Source organism: Manis pentadactyla, chromosome 2 (assembly GCF_030020395.1).
Source record: "Manis pentadactyla isolate mManPen7 chromosome 2, mManPen7.hap1, whole genome shotgun sequence".
Taxonomy (NCBI): Eukaryota; Metazoa; Chordata; class Mammalia; order Pholidota; family Manidae; genus Manis; species Manis pentadactyla.
In genome coordinates this window covers 184,996,119-185,023,154 of record NC_080020.1, presented here as the reverse complement: position 1 = coordinate 185,023,154, position 27,036 = coordinate 184,996,119, and the positions used below count along the sequence as shown (strand labels likewise).

The window sequence follows — 27,036 nt, the reverse complement described above, 5'->3', positions numbered from 1 at the left end:
AACGAAAATGTCACAATCCATTGTTTAAAAGTGTCTTACAAGTAAGGTACTAATAATAAAGTACTGAAGTATATAAAAGATTTACTTTGCAGCACAATAAAGTTGATCCATGGTTTTAAGCTAGCATGACTCTCACCTTGTATTACAGTTTGCTTTTAGAGTGAGTGCTTGTTCCTCTGAGTAACCTAGGCGAAGTCATCCTTTGAGTGGGTGCAAAAAGAGGGTTGAGAACCATTGGACCAGATAATGCTTTTGCAGCTATGGTGTTTCCTTGGTTCTGAAAGACCATTGTTTATAAAATACATCATCAGTTTTAACAGCTTTCTAGGGGAAAAATAAATCTCTAAGGAATTTCCTTTGACTTTGACTATCAAATACATCTGACTTCAGAAATAAATTTAGTTGGGGAGGGGAAATGTACTTCTTAGAATTGAGGAAATGTAGTATTAAATTTATATTTCATATTCTTCAGACTTTTGGGGAAATGAAGTGAGGACAACTGAAATAGGAGAATAGATCAATTATTCTGCTTCTAATTTCACAGGTAAATCCATCAGATAGGTATCATCTCATGCCCATAATCACCCCTGCCTACCCACAACAGAATTCTACGTATAATGTGTCCACATCAACTCGAACAGTAATGGTAGAAGAATTTAAACAAGGTAAACCTATTGGCCCTATTGCCCTTTACATGTTTCCACAAGTTTTTGGTTGACAATAGTTTTATTCTCTATTGCAGTTACGCCTGTTCTAAAAATTTTTTCAAATGTGTATTTGTTTTTTTCAGTAATTGATTTTCCAAAATACATAGTAATTTTAAATAATAGCTAGAAATGGAGCCAGCCCAATCTGGTTGAAATTGATTGTTGTTCTGAGGGAAAAACAGTAAATATACAGGGTTTTTTTACTCAGTCTGGTGAGATTAGAGGTATTGGGGTAAGATGATATAGGAACTGATACACAATGGTCAGTTTTCAAAAATTAGTCTGTCTTTTTTTAAATTTAGGTCTTGCAGTCACGGATGAGATTCTTCAAGGGAAATCAGACTGGTCCAAACTACTTGAGCCACCAAATTTTTTCCAAAAATATAGGTATTTGAAGTTTTTCCAAAAATATAGGTATTTGAAGTTTTGCATTGTGTCTATGAGTGTGTGTGTGTGAGAAGAATGTTAAGCTTAACAATGTTAATATATGATAGATGACATTTGTCACTTACATTTCAATACGTTTCAGAAAAGGTTAGCAGAAATACTAAGTGATGAGAGATTTTCTATATTCCAGTAGAATCTAATCCAGTATTAGTGGGGGGGTTTTGTTTTTGTTTTTTGTGGATTGTTTTTTAATTGCAAAATCTTTTAATTGTGAAAATCAGAGCATGTTTTAATTTTTAGAAGTTGTGTGCCTCCACTAGCTCCTTTGTTCATTGGGAGGGAGAAAGAAAAGGTAATGATGGAAAAGCAGACCCTAACAATGTTTCTGGCTCTTCTTTTTTGATTGTTGCTGAAAATTCTTCATAGACATTATATAGTATTGACTGCCAGTGCATCAACAGAAGAAAATCATCTAGAGTGGTAAGATTTATATTTCAAGTTCTCTACCTGCTGTGTAGTGATAACATATTTATATGATACAGTGCTATGTATAAAACACTTTCTCCATTTTCAAAATTATGAATTCTTATTGGTGATTGGTGTACCTGACCATGGGTCATCAGTGTTAAGAAATACCATCAAATTAATGTTTTCAAAATCAGAAATAGCACAAGATGAGGATGTGAATCTTTTAGTTGCTTTTCAGAGTCACATTTAAGCATAACTGTGAGTCATTTTGAATGATTTTAGTGCCTGGCCTCTTACTGAGTTTTCCACCCTTGCCGTCATATTTTCCCCATCAAAACTAGAAGGAAAAAACATTTTATATATTCTTTTGGTTTAGGAGATGTTGTCATGAAAGGTTTCAGAATTTTAAGCTTCTGTCAACAGACAAGAGAGATTTGTTTGGACAAGGAACAATGCATTCTTTCTAGTGCATCAAAATTAATTTCCTCAGCTTCCAGTGTATTGATATCCCTAGTTCCATCAGCAGAAGATGTTAGGTCACCAGAAATAGTTGTGCTTTCCTCAGGTCTGACTTCTGGAAAATGAAAGCACTATACTGTCTCATTTTTGCTTAGAGAGTTAATGCTATTTCATTGATAATTAAAGGGATCTTTAATTCACTGAAACAGTTACTTCATTTGCCTAGATCAGGGGCAGGAAACTATAGTCTGGCCACCTGTGTTTTATAAGTAAAAGTTTTATTGGAACACAGCCGCACTCATTTATATATTGTCTATGGCTGATTCCCTGTTACAGAGCAAGTCAAATAGTTGCAACAGAAATGGTCCACAGAGTCTAAAATATTTACTGTCTGGCCCATTACTGGAAAAGGAGTAACTCAGTGTTTTGTGTATCTGCTCTTGGAGCACACACAATTATAATGTGTAAGCTTTGTGAAGTGTTGGAAAATGTAAAAAGGTTCTTGTAGTTATTCTTTGTAATTCATAAAATCATTAATACATTAGCTGACAGCAGTCACATTTCCTAAGTGAGGTATAAAATAAAGTTGTAGAAATCTGATGAAACTATATTTTACTAGTATCTGATCTGATTTTAGTGAATTCTTTTTAAAATACAATATCTAGTACCAATTTTCTGAAAATCAGGGCATGCTTATTATATGGATTAAGTGCCAATTATTGGCTTTTTGGTTCACATTACTTAAACGTATCTTAACCTTTAGACATTAGGTCTATAGACATACAGCCTTAGGGTTTAGACATAAGATTTGAAAGTAGAATAAGATTTAGAACCAGATTAACCAAGTTTTTTTTGTTCATGCTCAAATCATGACTGTTTTATGGTTTTAACAGGAAGGGTATTTTACATACTGAATGCACTAAATAGATCAGTTCTTCTTAAAAAAGGGAAAACACACTTGAAGTTCACTTAGAAACTTGACATTTACTGAATGGTATTTGAAACAGAGTCCCTAATACATTAGACTGAAATTTTTAAATGAACATGTAAGGCATATGCTATTTGGTTTTCTTAGATGTAGCTTCCAAATTTTAAAATGGGAAAATCTTCTGTGTTTTTACCTTAGGGTTGGATTAGTAGAATCTAAAATCCGAGTACTTGTTGGAAATTTGGAACGGAATGAATTTATTACTCTTGCCCATGTAAATCCTCAGTCATTCCCAGGAAATAAGGAACACCATAAAGAGTAAGTTAATTATTTTTTATGACTACATTTCTTAAATAATGTTATTTGACATATACATTGTGTAAGATCAGTTGTGAGATTGTCATTTAACAGGGATTGATGGGGTATAATAGTTATATTTGAGCCTAAGTGGTCATGTATTAAACCTAAGTACATGCTGCATTAGTAACCCACAAACCCCCAGCAAAAACTCTGTCACAACATTTGGAGCATTTTCAAAGTCGTGTAATATTCTTCATAACAACACAGGATAATTTACCAATATTCTTGGTGTCATTTTTAAGAATTTGGTCAAATGATTGAAATTTGTATTTGTGTCTCCATAGACACCTAGTTTTAATTACCAAATGGCATCTATAAAGTTGTAAAAAAACTAATGGAAATTCTTCAATATTATTTTATAGCAACAGTTACGTATCAATGTGGTTCCTCGGAATAATTTTTCGGAGAGTTGAAAATGCAGAAAGTGTTAACATAGACTTGACATATGATATACAGTCTTTTACTGATACAGGTAAGACTTGGTCATCATAGAGCTGTGGTTCTCAGGCTTGGCTATCGTGTAATATCATCTGCCATGGATCTGTCTGATATAGTTTTGAAAGTTCCACAATTGGTTAAATGAATATGGTACATCTACATTATAGAAATGTAGGCTGCTATTAAAAGTAAAGGCATGATGAAACAATTTCCAAGACATATTAAGTGGGGGGAGGGGGTATTGCAGAACAGTGTGCTATCACTTTTTATACTTAGATAAACAAGTAAAAAAATAATATATGCATGTTTGCTTATAAATATATAGAGTATCGCTGGAAGGAAATAGTTTTTTAAGAAGTGACAGAACTGGTTGCTTCTGGGTCAATGAACTAGGGTGTGTTGAGACAGTAATAGAAGACTTAACTCAATAGTCTTTTTTGCTGTTGTTTTTTTTAATACTCAAACCCTTTGAGTTGTGTCCATGTGAATGTATTACTGGTTTAAGAAAGAAAGAAGATTAATGGAACTGTACAGGTGAGATTCTTAGCATGCACAGTGAAGGTTTGTAATCAGTCATGAAGGTGACCTGATTCTTGCATTTTTTTGCATGAAATAAATGCCAGTACAAGCTTGCTGAATATGTTAACAGAATCCATTGTGAAGAGTCTCTCACATCTGCCTAGCTCCCTAATAACACCTCTGTGGACTATCTTAATAAATCTTCAATAAATTTGGAGTTGTCTTAAATATTTGGAATAGTGTACATTCATACCCTTGGCTTGGCTCATCGGAGTTTTCTAAATTCTTCCAAACTAGCTCTCATGGTTATAGTGAAAATGCAGATTCCTGTGTGTCACCTTGGGATTACTGAATCTCACTCTCTGGGAGTGGAGCCAGGGAATCTGCAAGTTGAACAACCACTCCTGGTGATTTTTATAACAGGCATTCTGGAATGAAAACATAGATAGAAATTTTCCATTCTAATTTGGGCTCATGTTTCAAAAGGGGGGAGGTTGGAAAGCTCTATTTATTATAAACTTACCCTTTCCTCCAGATAGAAATACTAAGTAAGGCCCTAGTATATTAAGTAATTTAGTGTAGTCACTATGCAAAGAAGCCTCACAACCTTATTCTCATTAAGCTTATAATCTAATTGGGCATTCACAGTTAACATGCAATAAATAATTTATGCCATAGTTAACAAGACTGATATTCTTAAAAGGTGGGAAAACATACTAGAATGGGAATCTAGGGCTGTGTGTACTCTGATCCCATCAGGCGTTCAGGGCTATTGAGCCTCATTTCCCCACCAGGAGGGATAAGGATGTGCTTGCAGATGGTTTCTGACGTTTGGCATTCCAAGATTGGTTTAGTAAAAGAAGCTTCGTGGAAGAGGAGAACTGAGTTGCATTTTGGATATTTGGTATAAGGATTAGCTTAGGTTTGGGCACATAATTATCAGAAGAGATTGCCTTTAGGGAATATAGCAGAAAACAAGACTTGAGAAAATACTTTTATGCATTTATTTTGCTAATGAGATTCGATTATGGGAAAGTCTTAGAAGTTGAGTATAAGAAAGCTAATCAGTACTTGAATAGGATTGTGACATAGTGAAAATGTTTTACAAATATTCTGTAAAAGGGGTGTATATTTGGGTGGTGATGGGGAAATATCAAAGGTATGCATTTTAGGAAAAGAAAATAGTCCTTTGTTCAGAAAGAAGTTTCCCATTTAACCTATTGACCTTGTTACAGTGTACAGACAGGCAAACAATATAAACATGCTAAAGGAGGGCATGAAAATCGAAGCAACTCATGTTAAAAAAAAACAACTTCATCATTACCTACCAGCAGAGATTCTTCAAAAGAAGAAAAAGGTGAGTTTATAATCTTAACTCTCCAGTATGGTTCCACTCAAATGAATGATCCTGGAACTAAATTTGCATTCTTAAAGCTCCCAAATCTATTGAGAAGAAAGAGGGAAGAAGGTATAGAACAATTCAGTTGGGGAGTTGAATCTCACCTTTATTAATCACAAAGATAATTTGTTCAATCAGAATTGAAGCCTGTCATGATTCTCATTTGTTTTTTGAAATCCTAAAAACAAATTCTAAAACCCTCTTTTCAGCAAAGTCTTTCTGATGTCAGTCGAAGTTCAAGTGGACCTCAATCCAAAAGATCATCTCTGGACAACAGCTGTTTGGATAGCTCCAGAGACACTGATAATGGAACACCTTTTAATTCCCCAATATCTATAAATAAACCTTCCAAGCCTGATATTCCTCCTTCAGGAGAAACAGAAAGGTCTGTATTTTTTAATTGTCTTTTTCATCATCAGTTTGAGGATAATAAAACTTTTCTATACCTTTGTTAAATATTTTTGTTAAAAAGATTTTATTATACCAGTTCTAGTCATTTTCTTGTATAGAAATACTTGACAATTTGTGATCATCTTCTGGGGCATGATACAGGTTTATGAACATGAGGGACTAGATAAATACACAGAAATGCACAGGTTTTCTATTCAGTTTTTTCTCTTAATTCTCACTGGGTCCTCTGCCTTTTTCTTCCCTTTTCTTTCAGTGAGATGTTTAAGTAGGAGTACTTGAAAGAAGTAATCCTAAATGTTAAAATAAGAATGCTTTTAATAATTTGAATTAATCATAATTTAACACTTTTAATAGGAATAATGCTGAAGCTGCTGCTATAAAAGTAGAAAAGCTGCTGAGTGTCCCACCAGCTCAAGGACTATCTATTCCAGTTATTGGTGCAAGTAGGTATATATACTTTTGTTAGTAATGATAACTACATATATATTTAATTACTAAAGTCTTCTTTTTTCCTTTTCAGAAGTTGACTCTGCAGTAAAAGCTGTATCACCCCCAGCTGTGTGCACCATTCCTACTGTAGTAGGACGAAATGTCATTCCTAGAATCACAACACCTCACAATCCTGCCCAGGGACAGCCACATCTGAATGGAATGTCAAATATAACTAAAAATGTTACACCCAAGAGATCCCATTCTCCATCCATAGATGGGTCTTCTAAGAGATTGAAAGACATAGAAAAGGTGAAGTTACAACTTTAGTGATGATTCCGTAGTTGATTTTCATAAGTTAACCTAAAATAGTATTAAACTCAAAATTCTCCATAGCTGTCTTTGTTTTATGTTCTGTTAGGATTTGACTGTTAAAAAATATTTACCCAAATCCTAAAGGAACAAAAATACTAATTGTTCATCCTAAATTCAGATTACTAATGCAACTGAAACCTTGAATGATTGGTCTAAGTTTCTCCTTGACATACACAAAAGCCATTATAAGTAACTAAATAATCATATTTAATTGTGTTATAATGTTGATCCCTTCTGCCTCCAGTAGGTGGTGGTAAAACTATTTTATTTGTTATGATTTGAATTGATTTAACCAAAAAAATCACTCAAACTGTAGAAATAAAGAATGGCAGCTGAGTTCAATCTAATTTAAATTCTCTTCTCTTACCATCCCCCGTTTTAGTAGTTCTGATGATAGCCTAAGCACCACTAGTTTCTCAGTTTATATAGATTTGTATGGTTTTGTATGTGTGAAGATTTGTGTGGTAATAATAGCAACTCATTTTAATGTTTATATTTTAGTTTATTCGACTGGAATCAACATTTAAGGAATCACGTGCTGCTGAAGACAGAAAAAGAAAATCAGTGGTAAATACAGTAATAGTGTGCTTCAGAATGTTTACTTTTAAAGAACTGTATCAGGAAAAGTTCTACACTTGAAAGCAGATCAGATTAGATCTGTCAAGTTTTGGTTGTTTTACTTCGTGTAGCAATAAGTTTTTTGCATATAGAAAAGAAAGCTCTCACTTGTATATAATTCTTGTATTTTTAGGATGCCATTGGAGGAGAGTGTATGCCAATTCCTACTATTGATACATCACGCAAAAAGGTAACAGCCTTATTCATAAGTAAAGAACATAGGTAATCTACAGGTACAAAAAGCTTATTAAGACTCTAGCACTACAAGAAGGAAAAGGGTAATAAGATCTTGTTCCTGTTGTCAAGAATCAACAGTATAGTTGGGACTTAGGGATTGAAACAGCAAAATATATGGTTGTAAATGTATGTACCTTAAAAGTCTAGAAAAAGGAGTAGTTTAAGACTTCATGATTTATTCAGATTGTGTTCAACCTTTATTTTTTACTTATTTGTAAAGAAGAAGTTCAGTGCTCAGCCACTACTTGTTAGTATATCTTTTGTGCATCACTTCCTTACTGTCAAAATTAGATTTGTTAGGAACCATTATTAATATTTTGGAAGAATGGAAAAGTACTGGTTCTGTAATAGATACCTTTAAAACATGAGCGAAAGAGCCCCAAATCTCAATTAAAACATTTATTTTTCAAAGAATTACCATTAAAACTAAAAATACAGTATTATTAAGCATGACAAACTAATAAGCAAGCACTCAAAATTATCAGCCTTTTGTAAATCAGAGAAAGCCCTTGAGAGTTTACAGTGAACCAAATGGTGTACTTTCACCCATTAAAGAATAAAATGCCTGTCATCAAATTGGCTGTTACCCTGCCAGGTATCCCAGGATGTATTGACCATTACAAAGCAAAACAGTGTCATGCTTTCTATTAGGTGATATTTACAAAATTTCTTTTAACATAAGTGGTTTACAAAAATATGGGTATATAATTATATTATGTGATAATGAAAGAAAATTTGAGATGGATATTGAAGTATTAAAAGCATGAAATGGCTTATCTGGGTTTTCCTTTAAAATATTTCAAGTACAAAGGTAAGGATATAAACAAAACAAATGTGGCAAGATTTTAATAATGTTTGAGACTTGGTTGTGGCATCTAAGTCTTCATTGTCCTGTTCTATACTTTTATGTCTGTCTGAGATTTCTCATGTTGTTCTGAACGGATGTAGGTATGATACAGATACTTGTTTAGCCAAGGAAACACAAGAGCAGAGTTAACTCTTGCAATAATCTCTTGACAAGAAGCTAACATTCTGTTTTCCATCACACAACTGTCTGTATTTTGTGGGTCCGCTTTCTCAATTTCTTAGGCTTTGCCTTAATTATATAATAATCTTCAGTGTCCTCAAAGCCCTCATACAGATGTCCCTAAGTTTTACTATCACTGAAATTAGCCTGACTACAAAGTCAGTTTGCCTGAAAACTTCTAAGTATCTCACAAGTTAGATTACAGGTGCTCTTCTCCATGAAAGTATTACGGAAACTAATTGAGGGGTGGAACTGGATATCCAGTTTTCCTCTGTAACACATGCTCATTCTTCACCTTATACCCCAAGAGTCTCCTGTTTAGTGACCGTGCTCTTGCTACTTCTCTGCCATTGCCTGATTTTGAGGACTGTGTTTAGTATGCGTTTCTCAGTCCAGGAGTGGTGATTGATTTAACAGAGTCCTTTCTGAGGATACCTTCTCTGAGGATCACCTGCTATCAAATTGTCATCTGCAGTATTACAGCTTTGCATTGGTGGTTTTACTGCTCTAAGACTCCTCCCATGTCTACCCTTCCCCAGCCTTCTGCTTTTCACCTGTGATTGTTTAAAAAAAGTCCCCAGAACAAGAAGTGCCTGTGAACACTGGGAGAAAATATTCAAAACATACTTAGATATTTAGGAACCTAAGGGATTTAGAGAAAAACTTAAAAGAGTTTTGTGGCTGATTTACTTGTTGGGCCTTTATTATATATATTTGCTTTTCCTTCTTTGTTTCTCTTTTTGTAATAGAGACTGCTCAGTAAAGAACTACCAGATTCTTCATCTCCAGTTCCAGCAAATAACATCCGGGTCATCAAAAATTCCATCCGACTAACACTTAATCGGTAAAAGCAGTGCCTCCTTACTTAAGTGAATATGCAATCATTTAGTGGCATAGATGCAGCCACTCTTTTTAAAATAGAAGTGGCTGTCATATAAAGTAAGGTGAAAGTTACAGTCATCAGCCCAACAACCTTGAAGTGGTTTTTGAACATTCACACTTTGACCTGCAGATGCTGTAGCATTCTCTCGCTGATTGCTACACACACTCCTCTGAGGATCACCTGCTATCAAATCGTCACCTGCAGTATTACAGCTTTGTATTGGAGGTTTTACTGCCTTAACTTTCGATGCTTGTTTCTCTATTGTGGGAGCCAGTTCTTGGCTCTTTGGACACTGATAAAAGAAGTCCTGAACTTTTTTTTTTTTTAAGTCTTATGTTGTAATCATTGTATAGAACTGAAAAAAGTTGAAAACAAAAAAAAGTTGTCTTGTAATTTTCCAAATGTTAACACATTTACTTTAGCATTGAAGCCACTTTGTGCAACTTGAGGTAAATGAGTGTGAGGAATCTTTTCTGCTTTTCCATTTATGTACATGTACTTATTATCTGTTGTGTTGATTTAAATTATTTTTTTCCAGATTGGCACATGGGAGTATTTAAACTTTTATTTTTTTGTGCCTTTCTATCCAAATGTTGCATAGTTACCAGGGAGGATTAGTCCAGTGATTACATAAGAGTTGGGCACCATAAATTCTCTATATTTTGCCTCCTATGGAGGCCTATGAAATGCATCTTTATTAAGAATCAAAGTAGAACCAAGATACTGAAAGTCAGTATATGAGTGATGAAATTGTTACATATCCAGTCTCATACCATTCTTGTTAATGTTAATTAACTGGTATTTTTTACTGAGGAGCAAGTCATTCCAGCATCAACAATAAGATACCTTAAAGTATGGCAAACTTGTATTTTTGAGGTGTAAAATTAACTTGGCATGATAATTCCTGATCATTACTTACCCCACAACTTCAAACAGTGTCTTCATGGACTAGGCATGCAGAAATAAGCAGTGGATTTTATTGAAATCTAAAGGCATTTTTGAATGACATTGTTACCATTAATTGGCTCAGGACCTTTGTAATTTTTATTTAATTATATGAGTTATCTTTTTTTACACTGCTTTTTTTCAGTGCATTTCTTAATATTTTTTAAGTTTCATGAACGCATGCTCAGTTTATTAAAATCCATAACCATGTAATTCTTGTAATATGTTGATTCAGTGTTTTGTAAATGAAGTCGTATGTATTTTCAGAGTATTTTTGTATGTACTGTAAGATACCATCTTTTCAAAGAGAAAACTTTAAAACCTTTACTGTCTCTCTTTAGTCTTAATTTTTTAAATATGGTTTATGCTTGAGTTATTCTTAAAGTGAAAATATATAGATTGCATGGCCAGGAATGCTGGTTTATATTACCTTCTTCAGCTTTCATTCAGCACTTAATAGATTTGGTAGGATAGACACAAATGGTACATTAAATACTGCAGGGAAAATACTTTGTTGTGTATCTTACAGGGCTCATGAAGATGCCAGTCAGCAAGAAGTAAGAGAAGTCCCTTTTCTCTTGCAAGCCTTTTACAGTTTTGAAATACTTGAATTCTGATTGTCAGAGAGCAATATCCTTCTTTCCCCACCCCTGTTCCCTGACCTCCCTTTGTGTCTGAAATGGAAATTCTAGTGTTCAACTTTTACAAAGGAAAGCTGCTTCAAAGTAAAGAAGAGCAAGGAAAAATTAATGATTGTTCCATTATTCACTTTTTACATAGCGGAAGACAAGAATGAAATCCGATAACAAAGTTTTAGTTTCCTTGGCAAAGCTTTATTCAAATATTTTGAGATTTGTTCTATAAATACTCCATTTGGGCACAAGTGAATGATTATGGAAGGACTGAATATCTGTCACCTGACTTCATCCTTGGAAAAATTCTTCAGTAAGAGATTTAAATTTTATATATGTGATGTGTTCACATTCCTGTATTTAATATCTAGCTATTATCCCCTTGTTATCATCAGTCCTCAAAATCTCTCAAGAATTCCCTATATATATATATATATATATGTTTACCCTGTTACATAAACAGATTCTTAGGAGTGACTGGTGGAGTTCTTCTTTAATAAGAAAATAATAGACTTTACTCTTGTACTTTAGTCATTTCTCTTGTTTAAGTGTCCATCCATCATGGGGTTAAGACAGCCAATGGTTCAGCGTTAGACTCCTCAAGACTCTGAGACGGTTTGGTCAGAAGTGAAGTGCTTTCTAACCTGAACAGTAGGTAGAACATGTGGTACATCTTGTTACCATAGTGGGAGACCTCCACTGTGCTGATTCCAAGCAAGTAAAAGCTGGGGGAGGTATGATCTGGGATGGGAAGGGATGGTCAGGCACTGAGTAAATGTGTTTGGTTTCAAGTGTGAAGTTATACCTAGAAATGTATTTTATAAAGTCAGGTAATCTGTTCACCAGTATGAAGATAGATGCATGTTCATTTTCACAAGGGTATTAGATTTTTTAATCTCATTTTTTAAAAGTGACTGGCTCTGAAGAACAGTATATATTAAAGGAAAACAATTATCTGCTAGCTTAAACCTTAGGGACTTCACTAATTTGAGACAGGGTACATGGCTTAAAACCTTGTAAAATTGGGGCAAAAGAATGAATTTTAAAAGACTTGTGCTTACAGTATGAGTAACTGTCTTAAGGCAGGAATTTACTTAACATTAAAATGCTTACTTTAATAGCAATGAAGTGAAAACAAGCAGTGTTTGAAATGGGCTTATTTTCCACTGTGTCCTGCAGCTTTGAAATAGGAATTCCTAACTTGGCAGTTATGGACCCTAGGAAATTCTACCAAATATATTAAAAGTTTTTGTTTATATGTATTTTCTGGGAGGAGTTTTCATCAGCTTCTCAAAGTGGTTCAAGACCCTAATAGTAAAGTGTTAGGAACCACAGCTTTCCAGGATTGAATATCCTGGACTCAGAATTTTTTTCCTTAAGATTTTTTTGTGGTATATTTCTGAAAATGTACTGTGACTCTTAAAAGTGGGCTGATGGAGGACTCTGGAACACCAAATTTCTCTCCAAATTTATATATATATATTTCAGATGAAACTATCAGTATTTAGAAAAATGCTTACTATTGGATTTATAAATGTCCTTATGTTAACTTAGATTTCTTAAAAGGTCAAACTAGTCAACAAATTTCAATCTAAGATTGATCAAAGAAGAGAATGATCATTAGAAATGGTAAAAGAGTCTGTCATTAAAGATCCTAATTCTTTGGTTTCAGTAGCAATAAAGTTCTGTCTTGGCTCCTCCATGTTTGTCGTTCTGAACAGGACAGACTGAACAGACCAATAAATAGAATAGTTCTTTAAAAGTTGTGTGTGTTTAATAAATAACTACCCATTAAATCTCCCAAAGCTTGTAATTTAGCTCATGATGATAGTACCAAATAGTACAGATAATGGAAGAAAAACCAGTCTCAATAATGGTAACTATTGCCTTAGGAATTTTTTAAAGAATTGTACAAGGTCAAATCCTTAACAGATTCCCCACTTTTTTTTCCCGAAATAATTTTTCTGGTATAATTTTATATTTGAAGTCAGTTGAACATAAGATTATCATTAGGTTTGCTATAGTTTTTAAGCTGCTGCTTAATTTTAACAAAGACCTACATAGTCACCTTATAAAGTATTTAGGATATCTTTGAGGTAAATGGTGCTACATCACTCCACAGTGTTAATGTAAAATGAATGCAGCTGTTTGTCCGTTCTGGATAGCTGTGTAGTTATATTTTTCCTGCCTTTTATTTGGATTGTCTTCTTAGCTGTACACAGAAGTCTCATTACCTGTCTGGAATAAGAAATCAAATAAACTTGCTTTGATAAATAGGTGTTAATGATTCGTATTATTTGGGAGTAACTCAAAAAGTACCAGACATCTTTAGTTTCAAGCTGAGAGCTAGTCTTGTCGTTTACAACTCAGACCCTTTTTGGCAGGTAATAGTATCCACTACCTGATGAAATATGAAAGCAAAGGTCATAGTCTGTCTCAGAATTGCTTATGAAACTTTTACTAGCAAGCAGTAGTACAAAAGTAGCTTCTGCCTCACATACTGGGGGCAAAATTCTGTCACCGTTTTAATCAACATCAGGCCATCAGAATCCTCTACTAATGGCTGGACAGAGGGTCTTGGATTTAGCAATCAGAACTGGGTCCTATCTACAGAAGTACAAGTTACAGAGCTTGTTACATTCTAGTTAATGAACAGTGACTTGTTCTTAGCCAATTGACATATTTTGAATACTAGTAATTCACAAGAGCCTGTGTCTACATAAGATTAGTAAGCCATTCATGGCACCAATGGAAATACATTTGACATTTTATTAAGCTAGTTAGCAAAACCTCTGTGTTGACTGAGCTATGAGTAAAACGGCTTCTAGGAGTGACTTGTGAAGTGTCTCCCTGATTGGAAGACCATCTGACTATCTCTGGAGTGTGAATTTCTGATTAGGATAACTCACCACTCCTAGGATAGGACTTTAACACAATTATCACACTATGCTGAAATGTGTTATTTAAAGTAAATGAACATCATAACAGACTGTGGATCCAAATGTGTTAAGGTTTATTAAGGGCGAAATATAATTTACTGCTTTTAAAACACACATGTTCTAAAAACTATCTTTTATGATAGTTCTATCTAGCCAAACTTTTACTTATTAGTCCTTAAAAAGACAAAACTCAAAACCCTTCCTTGCCAATCTGATTATTGACATTTGGGGCCTAATGGCTGCATAAAGCCTTCCATGATAACCTGGCCAGAGTGCATCATCCCACCTTCTTAATGTGTTACATTACCTTATTTAACATTTCAATTCTACATATGTAACGTTCAGTTTACCTCTTTGTTTCACCTGACAAGGTTGTAGGTCTGAGAGTAGTAACCTTTAAGAATCTGTTGTGTAGGTACCCAGAAAATGATCAAGAGGAAAATGCATGAGCCTTATGTGGTTTTGATTTTTTTTTTTAATTAAGTAGGATTATCTGGAAGAGAAGCTTGAAGGGACTAAGAGGCAAACAGAACTAGTGAAAAATCACTGAGACATGTTCTTCAAACTTCTACAACATGAAGATGGTTAAGGTATGTTTTCCAAACTTTTTCAACTCTAACACTTAGCAATACATTTTATATTGCAAGGTAGTACATATATACATGGCTGTGTGTATACATAATTTACATGTGTATATACCACATACATAATTAAAACATTTCATAAAGCAGTGCCTTCCAGGAACCCTCCTACACTGTTGGTGGGACTGTTAATTGGTGCAACCACTGTGGAAGCAGTATGGAGGTTCCTCAAACTAAAAATAGGAATACCATTCGATCCAGTAATTCCACTTCTAGGAATTTACCTGAAGAAAAAATCCCTAATTCGAAAAGACATATGTACCCCTATATTTATCACCACACTATTTGCAATAGCCAAGATACGGAAGCAACCTAAGTGTCCATCGATAGGTGAATGGATAAATAAGTACATATATACAACAAAATATTATTCAGCCATAAAAAGAAAAGAAATTCTGCCATTTGCAACAACATGGATGGATGTAGCAGGTATTAATGCTCAGTGAAATATGCCAGGCAGAGAAAGACATACCATATGGTTTCACTTTTTTGTGGAATATAGAAACAAAGCAAAACAAGGAACAGAACAGCAGTAGACTCAGACACTGAGAGGTGACTAGTGGTTACCAAGGGGGAGGGTTTGGGACTGGTGGGGGTAAGGGAGGGAAACAAAGGGGCACAATAATTCACAGTCACAGTAAGTTCATAACAGGGATGATACTACAGCATGGAGAATATAGTCAATGATTCTGTAGTATCTTTTTACATTGATAGTAACCACACTAGTGGGGGTGAGGATTTAATAATATGAGTAACTGTTGAACCACTCTGTGTACATTTGAAACCAAGATTGTATATCAATGATACTTCAATTAAAAAAAAATGCCTTCCTTACTATGTGATACAGGTTGATGTTTTGTTTTCTTTGTTTCAAATGCTAGCTATGATTTCACTAAGGCAATTGCACAGCCTTTCCTGAGTCATGACCTACAGTTTGAAATACACTGCACTAGACATTCTGTCCCCAGAAGTTTCATCTCAAACTTGGATCACCTTTTTGTATTCACTCTGTCTATTCTAGAATGCAAACTGTTACAGTAAATGGCATTGGAGAGTAGTATGAAGTGTATGGGAGAAAAAGGAAGTATAGATACTCTTTTCTCCCAAGGAAAAATCTTACCCCCAAAACTTAAATCTTTGCATGAATTGATAATAATGGGAAAAATGTAAAAGTCAAAATCAGCAAAGAAGAACTGGATATTTGGATGTTTATTTTAGTATTGGTCAGTTGACCTTGGCTGCCCAAGGGATATCATCAATCCCCAGAAGGTGGACAAGAGGTAAATGAAGAATGGCAGACATATCATATTGACCAAGAGTTGCTCAAGTGAGATGCATGAATTACTCATTTAGAAGATTTTTATTATACACAGCTGTCATATAATAGCCTAACGTGGTCCAGGAACTCAAGAATACTAGAGAATTGGGGTCCAATTGTAAAAGTATTACTATCTCCTAAGAATTCTAGACCATAATTACAAAAGCGTTCAACATTTACTAAGCATTTAGGATATGCCTTCTAAAGCATTATTACACTTAATCCTTACAAAGATCCTAGAAGTAGCACTGTTATTATTTTACAAAAGAGGAAATTGAAGCTTAGATTATATGACCAGCTCCAAACTGCGTAACTATTACTTGGCAGACTCAGAAGTATGATTCAAAGGTTACTACTCAACCATATCTCCCATTTATGAAAGAAGTTAGATGGAGCTATGGATCAAATCCCTGCCACCCTGAATTCATCCATGGGGTCTGGAACTTTTGAGGTTAGCCTGGCCAGCAGCATCAGTGGTCACTTTGGCCAGGCTTCAGGGGCACTGTGGCCTCCTGCAGAGAGCCCAAGGCTAAGAGTCAGGAAAGGCCAGTTCAAGCCCAGCTCTGCCACCTACATCTGTGTAATTTTAACTGACAGTCAACCCCCCTGTGTTTTGCTTTCTCCCATCTGATACACTTGCCCTTCAAATCTCACAGGGAAGCTGTGGCAGGAAAGCATTCCAAAAGATTGGCAGGGCTCCTCAAACAGGATGGACAGACAGTTAACCTCCCAGAATAACAGCTATGTAGTATTCCTTAGCCATCAGTCTAGGTTGGAACAAGAAGAAAAGGGATCCAGGAGAAATATGCCAAGGGAAAAAAAATGAAAATGAAGGTTTACCTGACATGAATGATCAGAGTGAAAGAATATTAACATTTCTGTCAAAGTTTGAGAACAATCAAGTAAATTTTTTAAAACAACACATTAGTTTAAGGGAAATAAAAAGCTAAATAAAAAGGAAATAAAACTACAGTATACCACATGGTTCAGCTGTGATTATTCAGTTATGATAATGTAAGTAGAAAGTATTTAACCCCAAACTGTAACTATACTGGGAGTGTGGGTTGCGGGGAGGGAGAGCAGGGTAGGAGAGTGAAATCCCCCTCTTCAGTAGTAGTAAGAAAATATCTAAAACTGGAAAGTCTGGAATAGTGTAAGCATGTTATTTGGAAATAATAGGAGAAAAGTAAATAGGAACTAGGAATAAATAATAGAAAAGTCTTTGAATGTTGAAACTAATTACTTCTAGGGGGTAGAAATCAGAAATGGGGAAGAGGAAGGGAGGAGATGACTTTTTTCTCTACGTGTAGAACTTATATTTTAAACTAGTAGATCCCCTATCTAGCCAGCACACAGCAACAGAATGTTGCAGGCTTGGGAACAGAAAGACCTCAGCCACATTGCTTACCACTCGCAGGACCTTGGGCAAGTTGCTTAACCTTTGGGTTCCACATTACTAATCTATAAAGTGAGACTATCAATACCTGTTTCATAGGAGTACAGTGACATGGTTAAGAGGCTCTGTAGTCAGACCCCTAGGCTCAAGTCCCAGCTCTGAATGAATGACTGTAAGAAATTACAGAAATTACTTAATTTCTCTGTGCCTCAGTTTTCTCTTCTGAAAAATGATGATTATAATAACAGAATTTACCTCAAAGAGTTGCTAAATGGATTAAGAGAGACAATCCAGAAGATCCTGGCACATAGTGGAGTTCAATAAATAACACTGAGGCATTATGAGGGTTATACAAAATAGCACATCATGAACTACGCAGGACCATAATGGGCATCCCCTTCTCCTAAAAACACATCAGAAGAATCAGGGAAGAAGTCCAATGTCTCTCCCCACCCTGAAAGTAAGAAATCTCTACCTGCCATGCAGTGATGTGGAAAGAAGTGGTCCCTGTCCTGCCACCAAGCCCCCTCCAAACGTACTTCTCAGGACAGATGTTTTACTTAGAGAAAATGTGTAAGACTCCTTTCATTCATATAGAGCTCCACCAACTTGTTCTCCAGTGTACTTGAAGGTTACAACAGGCTGCGATGAAAAAGCCTGTCAGGTGCACTCTGCCAGCCCAGGAGTCCCAGCACTCCTCGCAGAGCACACATCACCAATGTGCAATAGATGCTCACGGCTTACCCCAAGCATCCTCTGGTTTCAGATCAGACTACATCTGTAGAAATGGCCACACATGGAGAAATGGCCACAGCAATGATCTAAAGCAACACCCATACCCAGATGTGCCTAGACCTCATTACCTCCCACCTCTCCTGGGAGTGAGACAAGACTGTCTAACCCAGATCCCAAGTCACTTCCTGCCAGAGCTTCACAGCAGTTCAAAGAACATCTTAAGTACAGGTTCTTTCCAAATAGATTGGTTTCTTGAAACAAGAAGTTAAACACCAGAAAAGAGGGGATTTCTGAAAGCCACCCACTAGGATGGTCTGTTACTTGGTAGTTTCAAATATTAAGAAAAAAAAAATTGGCGTTGATTAGGCAGTATCTAATCTCCCTGAGCACAGGAAGTGAAGGCGATTGAGTCTGATTTACAGGAGGCCCTGAGGTTGCACAAAGCAGCCACTCTTTCAACAAGGCCCACTCACTGCCTGCAGAGACAAGACACCCGCGGTGCCTGCCTCCACGGAGCACACAGAGGGGAAGCACCATCAAATTCCCTGGGAGCTCTGAGCCAGTTAGCTGCACCAGTGTCACCAGGTGAAGGGGCTGGGGAAGGAGGGAAGAAAGGATGAGAATCGTTCGACAAGGTTAAGTTGATGCGGCCAATGGAAGAATAGTAGCCATGGGATCATTCATTTCATAAACATTTATTGAGCCCCTAACATTCACAAGACATTGAGTTAGGCACCCAGGATGCAAACAAGAATGAAATTTGTCCCTACACTGAAGGACTTCTCAGACTGGGGGAAAGTTGGTGACATCTTGGTTCCGCTGCACTGTGGTAGCACAGCAGAGGGATCCCTTATTTCTGCTTGGGCAGGGATGGTGTTAGGAAAGAATAACCTCAGGGATGGGGGTTATGGGACAGTTAGGAGTTTTCCAGGCAGACAAACAGTGGAAGAGGTGAGAAAGGGGAAAACAATGCAAAGGAAACCAACGTGCAGAAGAGGGAGGTTCTGGGAAGCGGATACGGTAGTAAAGCTGTGTGAAAGGAATGCTGGATGCACTTGGGGGACAGGTATAAGAAGCAGCTGGCAATTTAGGCAGAGTCCCACTACCCGTGGATGGAAGAGATGGCAGGTAGGGCAGAGGCAGGGAGACCGCGAGGCTTCTGCTGTGGTCCACCTAAGAAATGCTGGAAGAGAAAACCAAGACAGCAGAGAGGGCTCAAGTTTTGAGAGGCTTCTGAGGCGAATGGATGAGATCTGCTAACAGGCTAGCTTAGGGGAAAAGTAGAGGACAGTTCCCGCTTTCATTACAATACAGATTGTATCATCATGTATCAATTCTGAGAATACACGGTTAGGGTTGGTGTGAGTGGGTCATGGACTCAGATTTGGCTGTGTTGAATTTGAGCTGCCTCATGTTCATCCCCTGGAGCTCTGCAGTGGACAGTGGGAAATATCCGTTTGGAGTCCAGGCAGGCCTTGGCTGGACCTCCAGATTTCATAGCATGGCAGGGTTGTCTTTAGAGATATTTTTTCAGGAGAACCAGCTTCATGAGAGGGGTTCTCTTACTAGAGAAACAGGAAGGGGGCTGTTTATCTAACTGGTCAGCTTGGGGAAGGAACTGAGCATGTGCAGCCCAGCCCCTGGGGGCTCACTCCTTCTTGATCTGTAGCACCAGGCATTGAGTGGTTCCCCTGGGACTGCTGTGATTTGGTCTGTAGAATGAGTCACATGGAGCAGACCCAAAGCATGGTCTCCACAATCAGCTTTATCAATAATAAAGCAAATGCTTGATCCACCCATCTCCTACAAACGCGCAAGGGAGAAAGCAAACGTTATTGAAATGACTGTCGAAGTCCCAACAATATTAATGTAAGGTTTGTTTGCTGCCCTCTTCCGTCTTCTGCATTCCAAGCAGGTGGTCAGGTCTGTAGTAGTTCCTTTCCTTCTAGCAGGGTGAAAACTAGCCATCTGTGCTTGGTGTTCCTGGGGCCAGGGCTTTGAGAGCTTCAAGAGGAAAGAGAAGAGACTCTACTGTGAGACTGGGAAGATGGGAAATACCAGCAGGTCCCCAGGGACTGGGGTGTGGGTGCTGCTATGTGTCAGCTTGCTGGAGAGGTGACAAGTCCTCAAAGAGGGCAGTTGATCAGTATAGGTAGGAAAGCTGGACGCCAGGCCCAGGAGCATTCACTTTGCCAAAGATTCCTTTGCTGTAAGCATCAAGGGACCAGGTGGCTGGACCAGAGAATATCTCAGTAATGATCAGGCAGAGCCAAAGACAAATGACTTTGCCTAGAGGGGCCTCCCAGGAGAAGCCCACTGTGGCACACCCCTGGGGGGAAGGGGGAACACTCAACAACAACTGAGGTTAATTTCCTACCAGCTCAGTAGAATGGGGGCTCAAAGTCAGATTGAATTTACTTAAACAAAAATCAAGAAGTTGTTGTTTCCTTTACCTCACAGTTGGAAGACTAATATTCACAGCTCCAACTGTAGTTATGAGAACAAAGAGGTGCTGGGAGTACTGAATGAGGGAATTCAGAGTGAAGCCAAGGAGTGTGGGCAAAGCCTGGACAATCTCAGATGAGCGGTAAGTGAAGAAAGAGAGGGCTGAAAAAATGAAGTTAGCAAAGCAAGAGACACTAAAGAGGAGAGTCAATAGCATTAAATACTGCAGAAGTCGACAAAGATAGATTGAAAGCCATGTGACGTGGCATTTAGGATGACCTTAGCAGAGCAGCGCTGTGAAGGTGGAAGCGAATGCAAGGAATAAAGGTCACATTCTCAAGAAGAGCAGTAGGGGAAGGAGGGAGAGATCAGGGGTCACAGGTCAAGGTGGAGGGAAGGTTTATTTTAACTTGGGAGATTTATGAACAGGCCTCAAGGTTGAGGAGGAGAAGCCAATGGAACAATGTTGGATACTTAATAGAGCTAGATCCAGAGGAAAAAAACATCAGCACATGTGGAAGAACTAGCCCAGGCAGGGAGTGGGAACATGGAAAGGAGGCAGAAGTGGTGGTAGGCAGCTTCTCAAATGATGCCCAGTGACCTCTCCCTCCTAGTTTTCACGCCCTTGTGCAAGCCCCTGCACTTACTGACTCACTTCTAACAAACAGGATGCTGTATTCATGGTGGAATACCATTTCTGATATTGGGTTATAAAAACACTGTGGCTTACATCTTGCACACTCTTGCCTTGCTCTTCCTGGGATCACTCCCCCTGGGAGAAATCAGCTGCCATGGTATAAAGCATCCCTACGTAATGATCCGCATGTGCGACCTTAGAAGAGGATCATTCAGCCCCAGTCAAGCCTTGAGATGACTACAGCCCCAGCCAACAGCTTGAGTGCCATCTTGAAGGCGAGGTTCCCAACTAAACCACAGCCAGAGTCCACAAACTGTTAAGATAATACATATTATTTTAAGCCACTAAGGTTTGAATGCAGCAATAGGTAACTAGTAAGTAGATAAGTTTGTGTGCAAGGAAGGCAAACATTTGAGGGAGACTATACTAGACAGCCTTCCATTTCTGTGCTGAGAACAAGTTGAAAAGAGCAACAAAGTTTTGAAATGGCCATGGTGGAAGAGGGGAAATTTAACTAGCTAAGGGTTCATGGAGGAATGGAGCAGCACTCTTAAGGGTCTGACTGAGACTGGTGACAACAACACTGAAGCTACTTCAGTATACATTTAAAGTACTGTTGTCCAGCTACCTCAACATCTAAAAATAGAAGAGAAAGAGATGATTGAAATGACCAGGATTGGGAGTTTATAAGATGCTGGAGAAGAAAGCCAAAGAGGCAACCAGCTAAAGATGCTAGAAACAGATGGGCTACAGTGATGGAACCACAGGAGGGGAACAAGAGGTGGTTAGAAGGTGGTCATGGCTGGATGGGCAGAAAATGGCAGTCTCCGTGAGGCTGATGAGCTGATGTGATGGGCTGAAGAGTGAGAACGAAAAGACCCCTGGCCTGTGTTGGGAGGGGAACAGTTCTGGGTAATACAGATTGTGCTGTCATTGAGTTGCTAAATGGATGTGTGCTCATGGGTGTGGGTTTCCAAAATGGAGTGCCCTCTGCCAGCTCCTCCAGTCTGACTCAAGCCAGCCTGAGCTCCTTCTGTCCCATCACCATGAGCACCATGCTTCAGCCACAAAGGGCTCGTACAGTTCTAGTCTTTCACATCTACCTGGGTTGCCCTCCTTTCTACCTGATCTTTTCCCCAACGCATTTATTTTCAACATTCAAGCTCCAGCTCATGTTCGCCTTCCTTAATGAGGCTCGCACAAACATCTCCAGTCTGTGTTAACACCTCCCCCAGCCCCAGCCAGCACTGCACTTGCTGCAGCTCTGGAGTCTGCTATATATTATCACTAGGTGGATGGGGTTTTCTGATTCCTCCACTGGAAGGTGCGCACTCAGAGGGTAGAAAGTGTGAGCCAGGATCAGTAGGTAGCTGATGTTCCCAGCAGAGTGGCTGATTCAGTGCTCAGTACTGAACTGAATAAAATAGTTAAATAATAAGGCCAAAGACACTGAAGAGACAATAAGTGCCTGAGGAATTCTGAGATGAAAGGCTGTGGAAGACAGCTACTATTATCCCCTCAGCACTTGATTCACTGTGCATTTGCCAACACTCATGACAACTATGAAAGGCAGATCTTCCAGAATCATCCAGAACTAAGGCTCAAAGATTCAGACACCTGACTGTGACTGGTGTCTACTCCTCCTTAGGGTCTTGCCCAGTCTCAAGACTAAAATCCATGAATACGCTGATAACTCCCAGATTTCATCTCCAGCCCAGACTGTTCCAATGCTGAACTCTAGACACGATTACCAACTACCTATTTCTAATAGCCCTCTCAGACTTCACATTGTCTATAATAAACTCACGATTCCTTCCTAAAATGTGTTGCTCCCACAGTTGTCTTCATTCTAGTAAATGATGACCCAACTCTACCAGTTAGGACTAAAAACTTGGACTCCTCTCTCACACCCACACCCGTCATCCTATGGCACTTCTTGTCAACACCATCATCAAAGGGTGTCCAAATGCAGCCGCCTACTCCCCTGCTACCAGTGCTTGCTGGGAGCCACCAGCACCTCTCACCTGGATTACTGCAAGAAGCTCTATACCAGCTGCCTGTTTCCAGGCCTGCCCCCCTTCAGCCTATTCTCAACATAGCGGCAGAGAGCTTTCTTTCAAATATAGATCCAATCCTTTCACTCTTCCGCTGAAAACCATCCAGTAGCACCCATCTCATAACAAAAGCAGAGATTCTCACATGGCCTGCCAGGTCCTGCATGATCCAGGGTCCTGTCAGTCATTGCTCTGATTTTTAAAATAGCTTTTTCAGATATAATTCATATACCATATAGTTTCCCTACTTAAATGCATAACTGTGTGGCATTTAGCATTTTCACAAAGCTGTGCAGCCATTATCTCAATACATTTTAGGATACTCACCATTTCAAAAAGAAATCCTATACCCTGCAGCCATCACTGCCCTACTTTCCTCTCTCCCCACGCTGGCAACCTGCTTTCTGTCTCCATGGACTTGACTGTTGTGGATATTTCCTATAAATCTCTTTCATTCTCTCTCTTACTCGGGAAAACCTCTTCTCCACCTTCACTACCCTTGGCCTCCTGGTTCTCCCCGAACACTCCCAGCACACACTCTTCTTAGGGCCTTTGCACTATGTTGGGTTCCTCAGCCTGAAACCCACTCCCCCAGGTCTCCACACAGCCACACCGAGCCCTCTTCACATGTCTGCTCAAGTGGCACCTTCTCAGGAAAGCCTTCCCTGATCTCCAACAAAAAGGCACTCCCTCTCTGCCCTTACCCTCTGACCCTACTTAATTTTTTCCATGTCACTTACCATTATATATAATATACATCACAATACTTTTATACATATTATATATTTTATATATGATATGTATATATATTGCATTTGTGTATATATATACATATATGTATTTCTTTTTTAATTGTCTTTGTCTCCCTGCCACCCATGGAATATAAGCTCCAGAGGCAGGTGTCTTATCACTTTTTATTCCTAGTACCTTGAATACCTGAAATATACTCTATAATATTGTCAAATGAATGGCAGAAACAGGATTTGAACATAAGTCTGTCAGACCCTAAAACCTATACCCTTAATCATTATACTCTGCAGGGCTTAGAATGAGGATTTGAACAGGTGGTAGAAGGCAGAAAGGTCTGACACCCATGCTCAATGGGGTGGATGCTGAGGTAGGCTGCCCAGATGTCCCTCAGGATGGGCTGTTCATTACCCCAGCTCCTGAGAGTGATGGCAGCCAGCAGCTGCCAACCGCATCTTCAGGGCTTGCTCTGGTCTGAAGAGAACCACCTCACACTAGGCCACTGCCCTTTTCCAGAGCAGCCTGTATCCAGTGGTCAATGTGAGGTATAAAGCCCACCCCAGGCTCAAGTTAAAGAACCTTCTTAGCTTCAGAGCTCCCTGTGGCATGGACTGAAGCCTTTCTGGTGCCAGCATTGAAGTTCAACTTTCCCCTTTGTCCATCCTGTTTTCTTCCACCCCCTGCCAATAGGTGTTGATCTTGAGGACACACCCCCATAAACTGTATGTTCACACATCTATGTTGCAGTACTTCCTGGGGAGCTTAACCAGTGATGCTCAGAATAAATCATCCATGGCTTTCCAGAAAGGTCAAAGGATCTTTGGGAATTTGGACACAGAGCAAATAAGCTGGGCCTCTGAAAGTCAAGCCAAGAACCAGACAAACAATCCTGTGCATACATGAGTCTAGTCCATCACATCCCTTTTAACAAAGTAATGTGGCAAAGAAAAGAATGTGGTATGTACAGCCCACCATCACCTCCATGACTCTGGGGCATCCCTCATGTGAGAGCAGCTCCATTTCTTGACCTAAGCTTGAGCTGTGCTGTGACCTCATCCTGCAGAGCCAAATGTACAGTGACTCAATCAAAATGTCCTCTCAGCTACATTTCCCGCCCCCACCCAAAGGACCGTGGTTATCTCCCTCTCCCCCTTCTGGAGCATGGCTGCTGAGTAGGAAAGACATGGGAAGGGGAAAACAAGGCAGCAGCAATATCCCTGCTAGAGGTCTAGAGAGGAGCAGGCAAATATTAAATTCATACCTGCCTGTTGGCCTTTTAGTTGAATAAGAAATTAAAAGGCAGCAGCTTGAGAGTAGGTATCAGTTATCACAAGTAATAGTAAAGGCCAAGGCTTATATAGAAGAGACTGCGTGCCAAGCTCTGTAAGCACTTAACATGTATTCCCCAGCTGCATCCCCGTCACAGTATTGTGGAGTAGGAGCCTTATTATCACCACCATTTTGCAGATGAGGAGACTGAGGCACAGAAAGCATAAGAAAAGCTACTTACAAAGGCTACCCAGGTTTTAAGTGGTTTTGGCCACTACACTGCCAGAGTGTGTAATTCATGGCAGGAGGCAGTGCCTGTGTAATTCATGGCAGGAGGCAGTGCCTGGGGACAGGGGTACACTGCCTAGGTGGCCCTTCTCACAGCCGACCACTATCCCCTAGGAGCAAGCAGAGGGGAAACCTGGGTTAAAGAGAACATGGGTTAAGGAGAACTACAAGGGCTTCTTCCAAAGCCCCCCTTCTTCCTGCCTGGTGTCCAGGGGCTGTATGTCTCCCCCTGGCTTGATTCATGGTGTCTGCTTTCTCTTTGATGCATTCATTCCTTCCAGATTTTTTACTTTCTTTCCATTTACTCACAGGAAAGGTCTGCTGGGGCGGAAACATCACGCATGAGTTAAAGAACAATGGGTTGCTGAGGTGCTGGGGTGGCCTTGAGTGTGGTGGTTGAATTGTGGTTCCTGAGCTTCCTCCATGCAAGATCTGATCTGATCTGACATGCCGCCCAGCAGGGCCGATGAAGACACTCATCACTTCCTCCCTCAACCAAAGGAGCTAATAAAAGAAACTTTTCCCCTAGTGGGCCAGTTGGCCACTGTGTTGATTAGAGCAAGATCTCTGTGGACTCTGATTATTTATTTGTCCTTTCAAAGTATTATTGTGTTCTTGTCCCTGTAAGTCCCAACCCCTCCCAACACATACATAGGAACTTAACTGTGTTTCCCCTTGGGCATCTCCGGGTAGAGTTGCTTATTCCTTCACTACTCTTCTTGGACAAAAAGTAAGATGATTCCTTACGTTCTGGATTTGAGAGATATGAGAATGTACAGGTTTAGATAGACTGATATTTCACAAGATGTTTTCATTATCACCCACTAAGAAGCCTCATCAGACTTTTTTTTCCTAATCACCCTTCTCCCTGTGACATTACTGTATGTCAGCATATCTCAGGGCCACAAACCATGGTAATATCTAAGATTTTTTTCACACACCTCTGCTGCCCCAAGAAATAACTTTGGCCTCCTTGGGGGTAATACCTGTTGAGAATACATGAGCCTAGAATCAGCAACTGAGTTCCCCACCCTGGCACTCTTTTCCTTCTGGGTGGTAATTGTTGACATCCTGCCCCAGTGCTGCCTTTCTTGCTCATGGTTGTATATAAACTCCCATCTACCTCTTGCAGTCAAACTTCAAGCCTAAAGCAACTTCACTCCTAGGTAACTACCCAAGAGAAATGAGTGCTTATGTCCACCAAAAGACCGGTTCAAGTATGCTTGTAGCAGCTTTATTCTTAATAGCCAAAAACTGGGAGTAATCTAAGTAATCTTCAATGACAGAACAGATAAATTAGGATTTATACAATAGAATATTACCAGCAATAAAAAGGAACTAGTTA

General features: G+C 38.8%; 1 protein-coding gene across 6 annotated transcripts in view; it reads left to right on the top strand.

Moving 5' to 3' along the window:
• PAPOLG (poly(A) polymerase gamma) overlaps nucleotides 1–26,241 on the top strand; it is a 43,287-nt gene extending 17,046 nt beyond the window's left edge. The window contains exons 11-25 of one of the 6 annotated variants that reach the window (XM_057497182.1): nucleotides 545–665; nucleotides 1,010–1,094; nucleotides 1,521–1,574; nucleotides 3,148–3,267; nucleotides 3,672–3,781; nucleotides 5,502–5,623; nucleotides 5,875–6,050; nucleotides 6,431–6,519; nucleotides 6,597–6,817; nucleotides 7,382–7,447; nucleotides 7,632–7,688; nucleotides 9,512–9,606; nucleotides 14,649–14,751; nucleotides 24,882–25,091; nucleotides 26,003–26,241. In XM_057497182.1, the coding sequence (XP_057353165.1) occupies nucleotides 545–665; nucleotides 1,010–1,094; nucleotides 1,521–1,574; nucleotides 3,148–3,267; nucleotides 3,672–3,781; nucleotides 5,502–5,623; nucleotides 5,875–6,050; nucleotides 6,431–6,519; nucleotides 6,597–6,817; nucleotides 7,382–7,447; nucleotides 7,632–7,688; nucleotides 9,512–9,606; nucleotides 14,649–14,697 (1,365 nt within the window). In that variant the 3' untranslated portion in view covers nucleotides 14,698–14,751; nucleotides 24,882–25,091; nucleotides 26,003–26,241. The other 5 variants (XM_057497180.1, XM_057497181.1, XM_036926030.2 and 2 more) reach the window with 5 other exon arrangements.
• The last annotated feature ends 795 nt before the right edge of the window (nucleotides 26,242–27,036 follow it).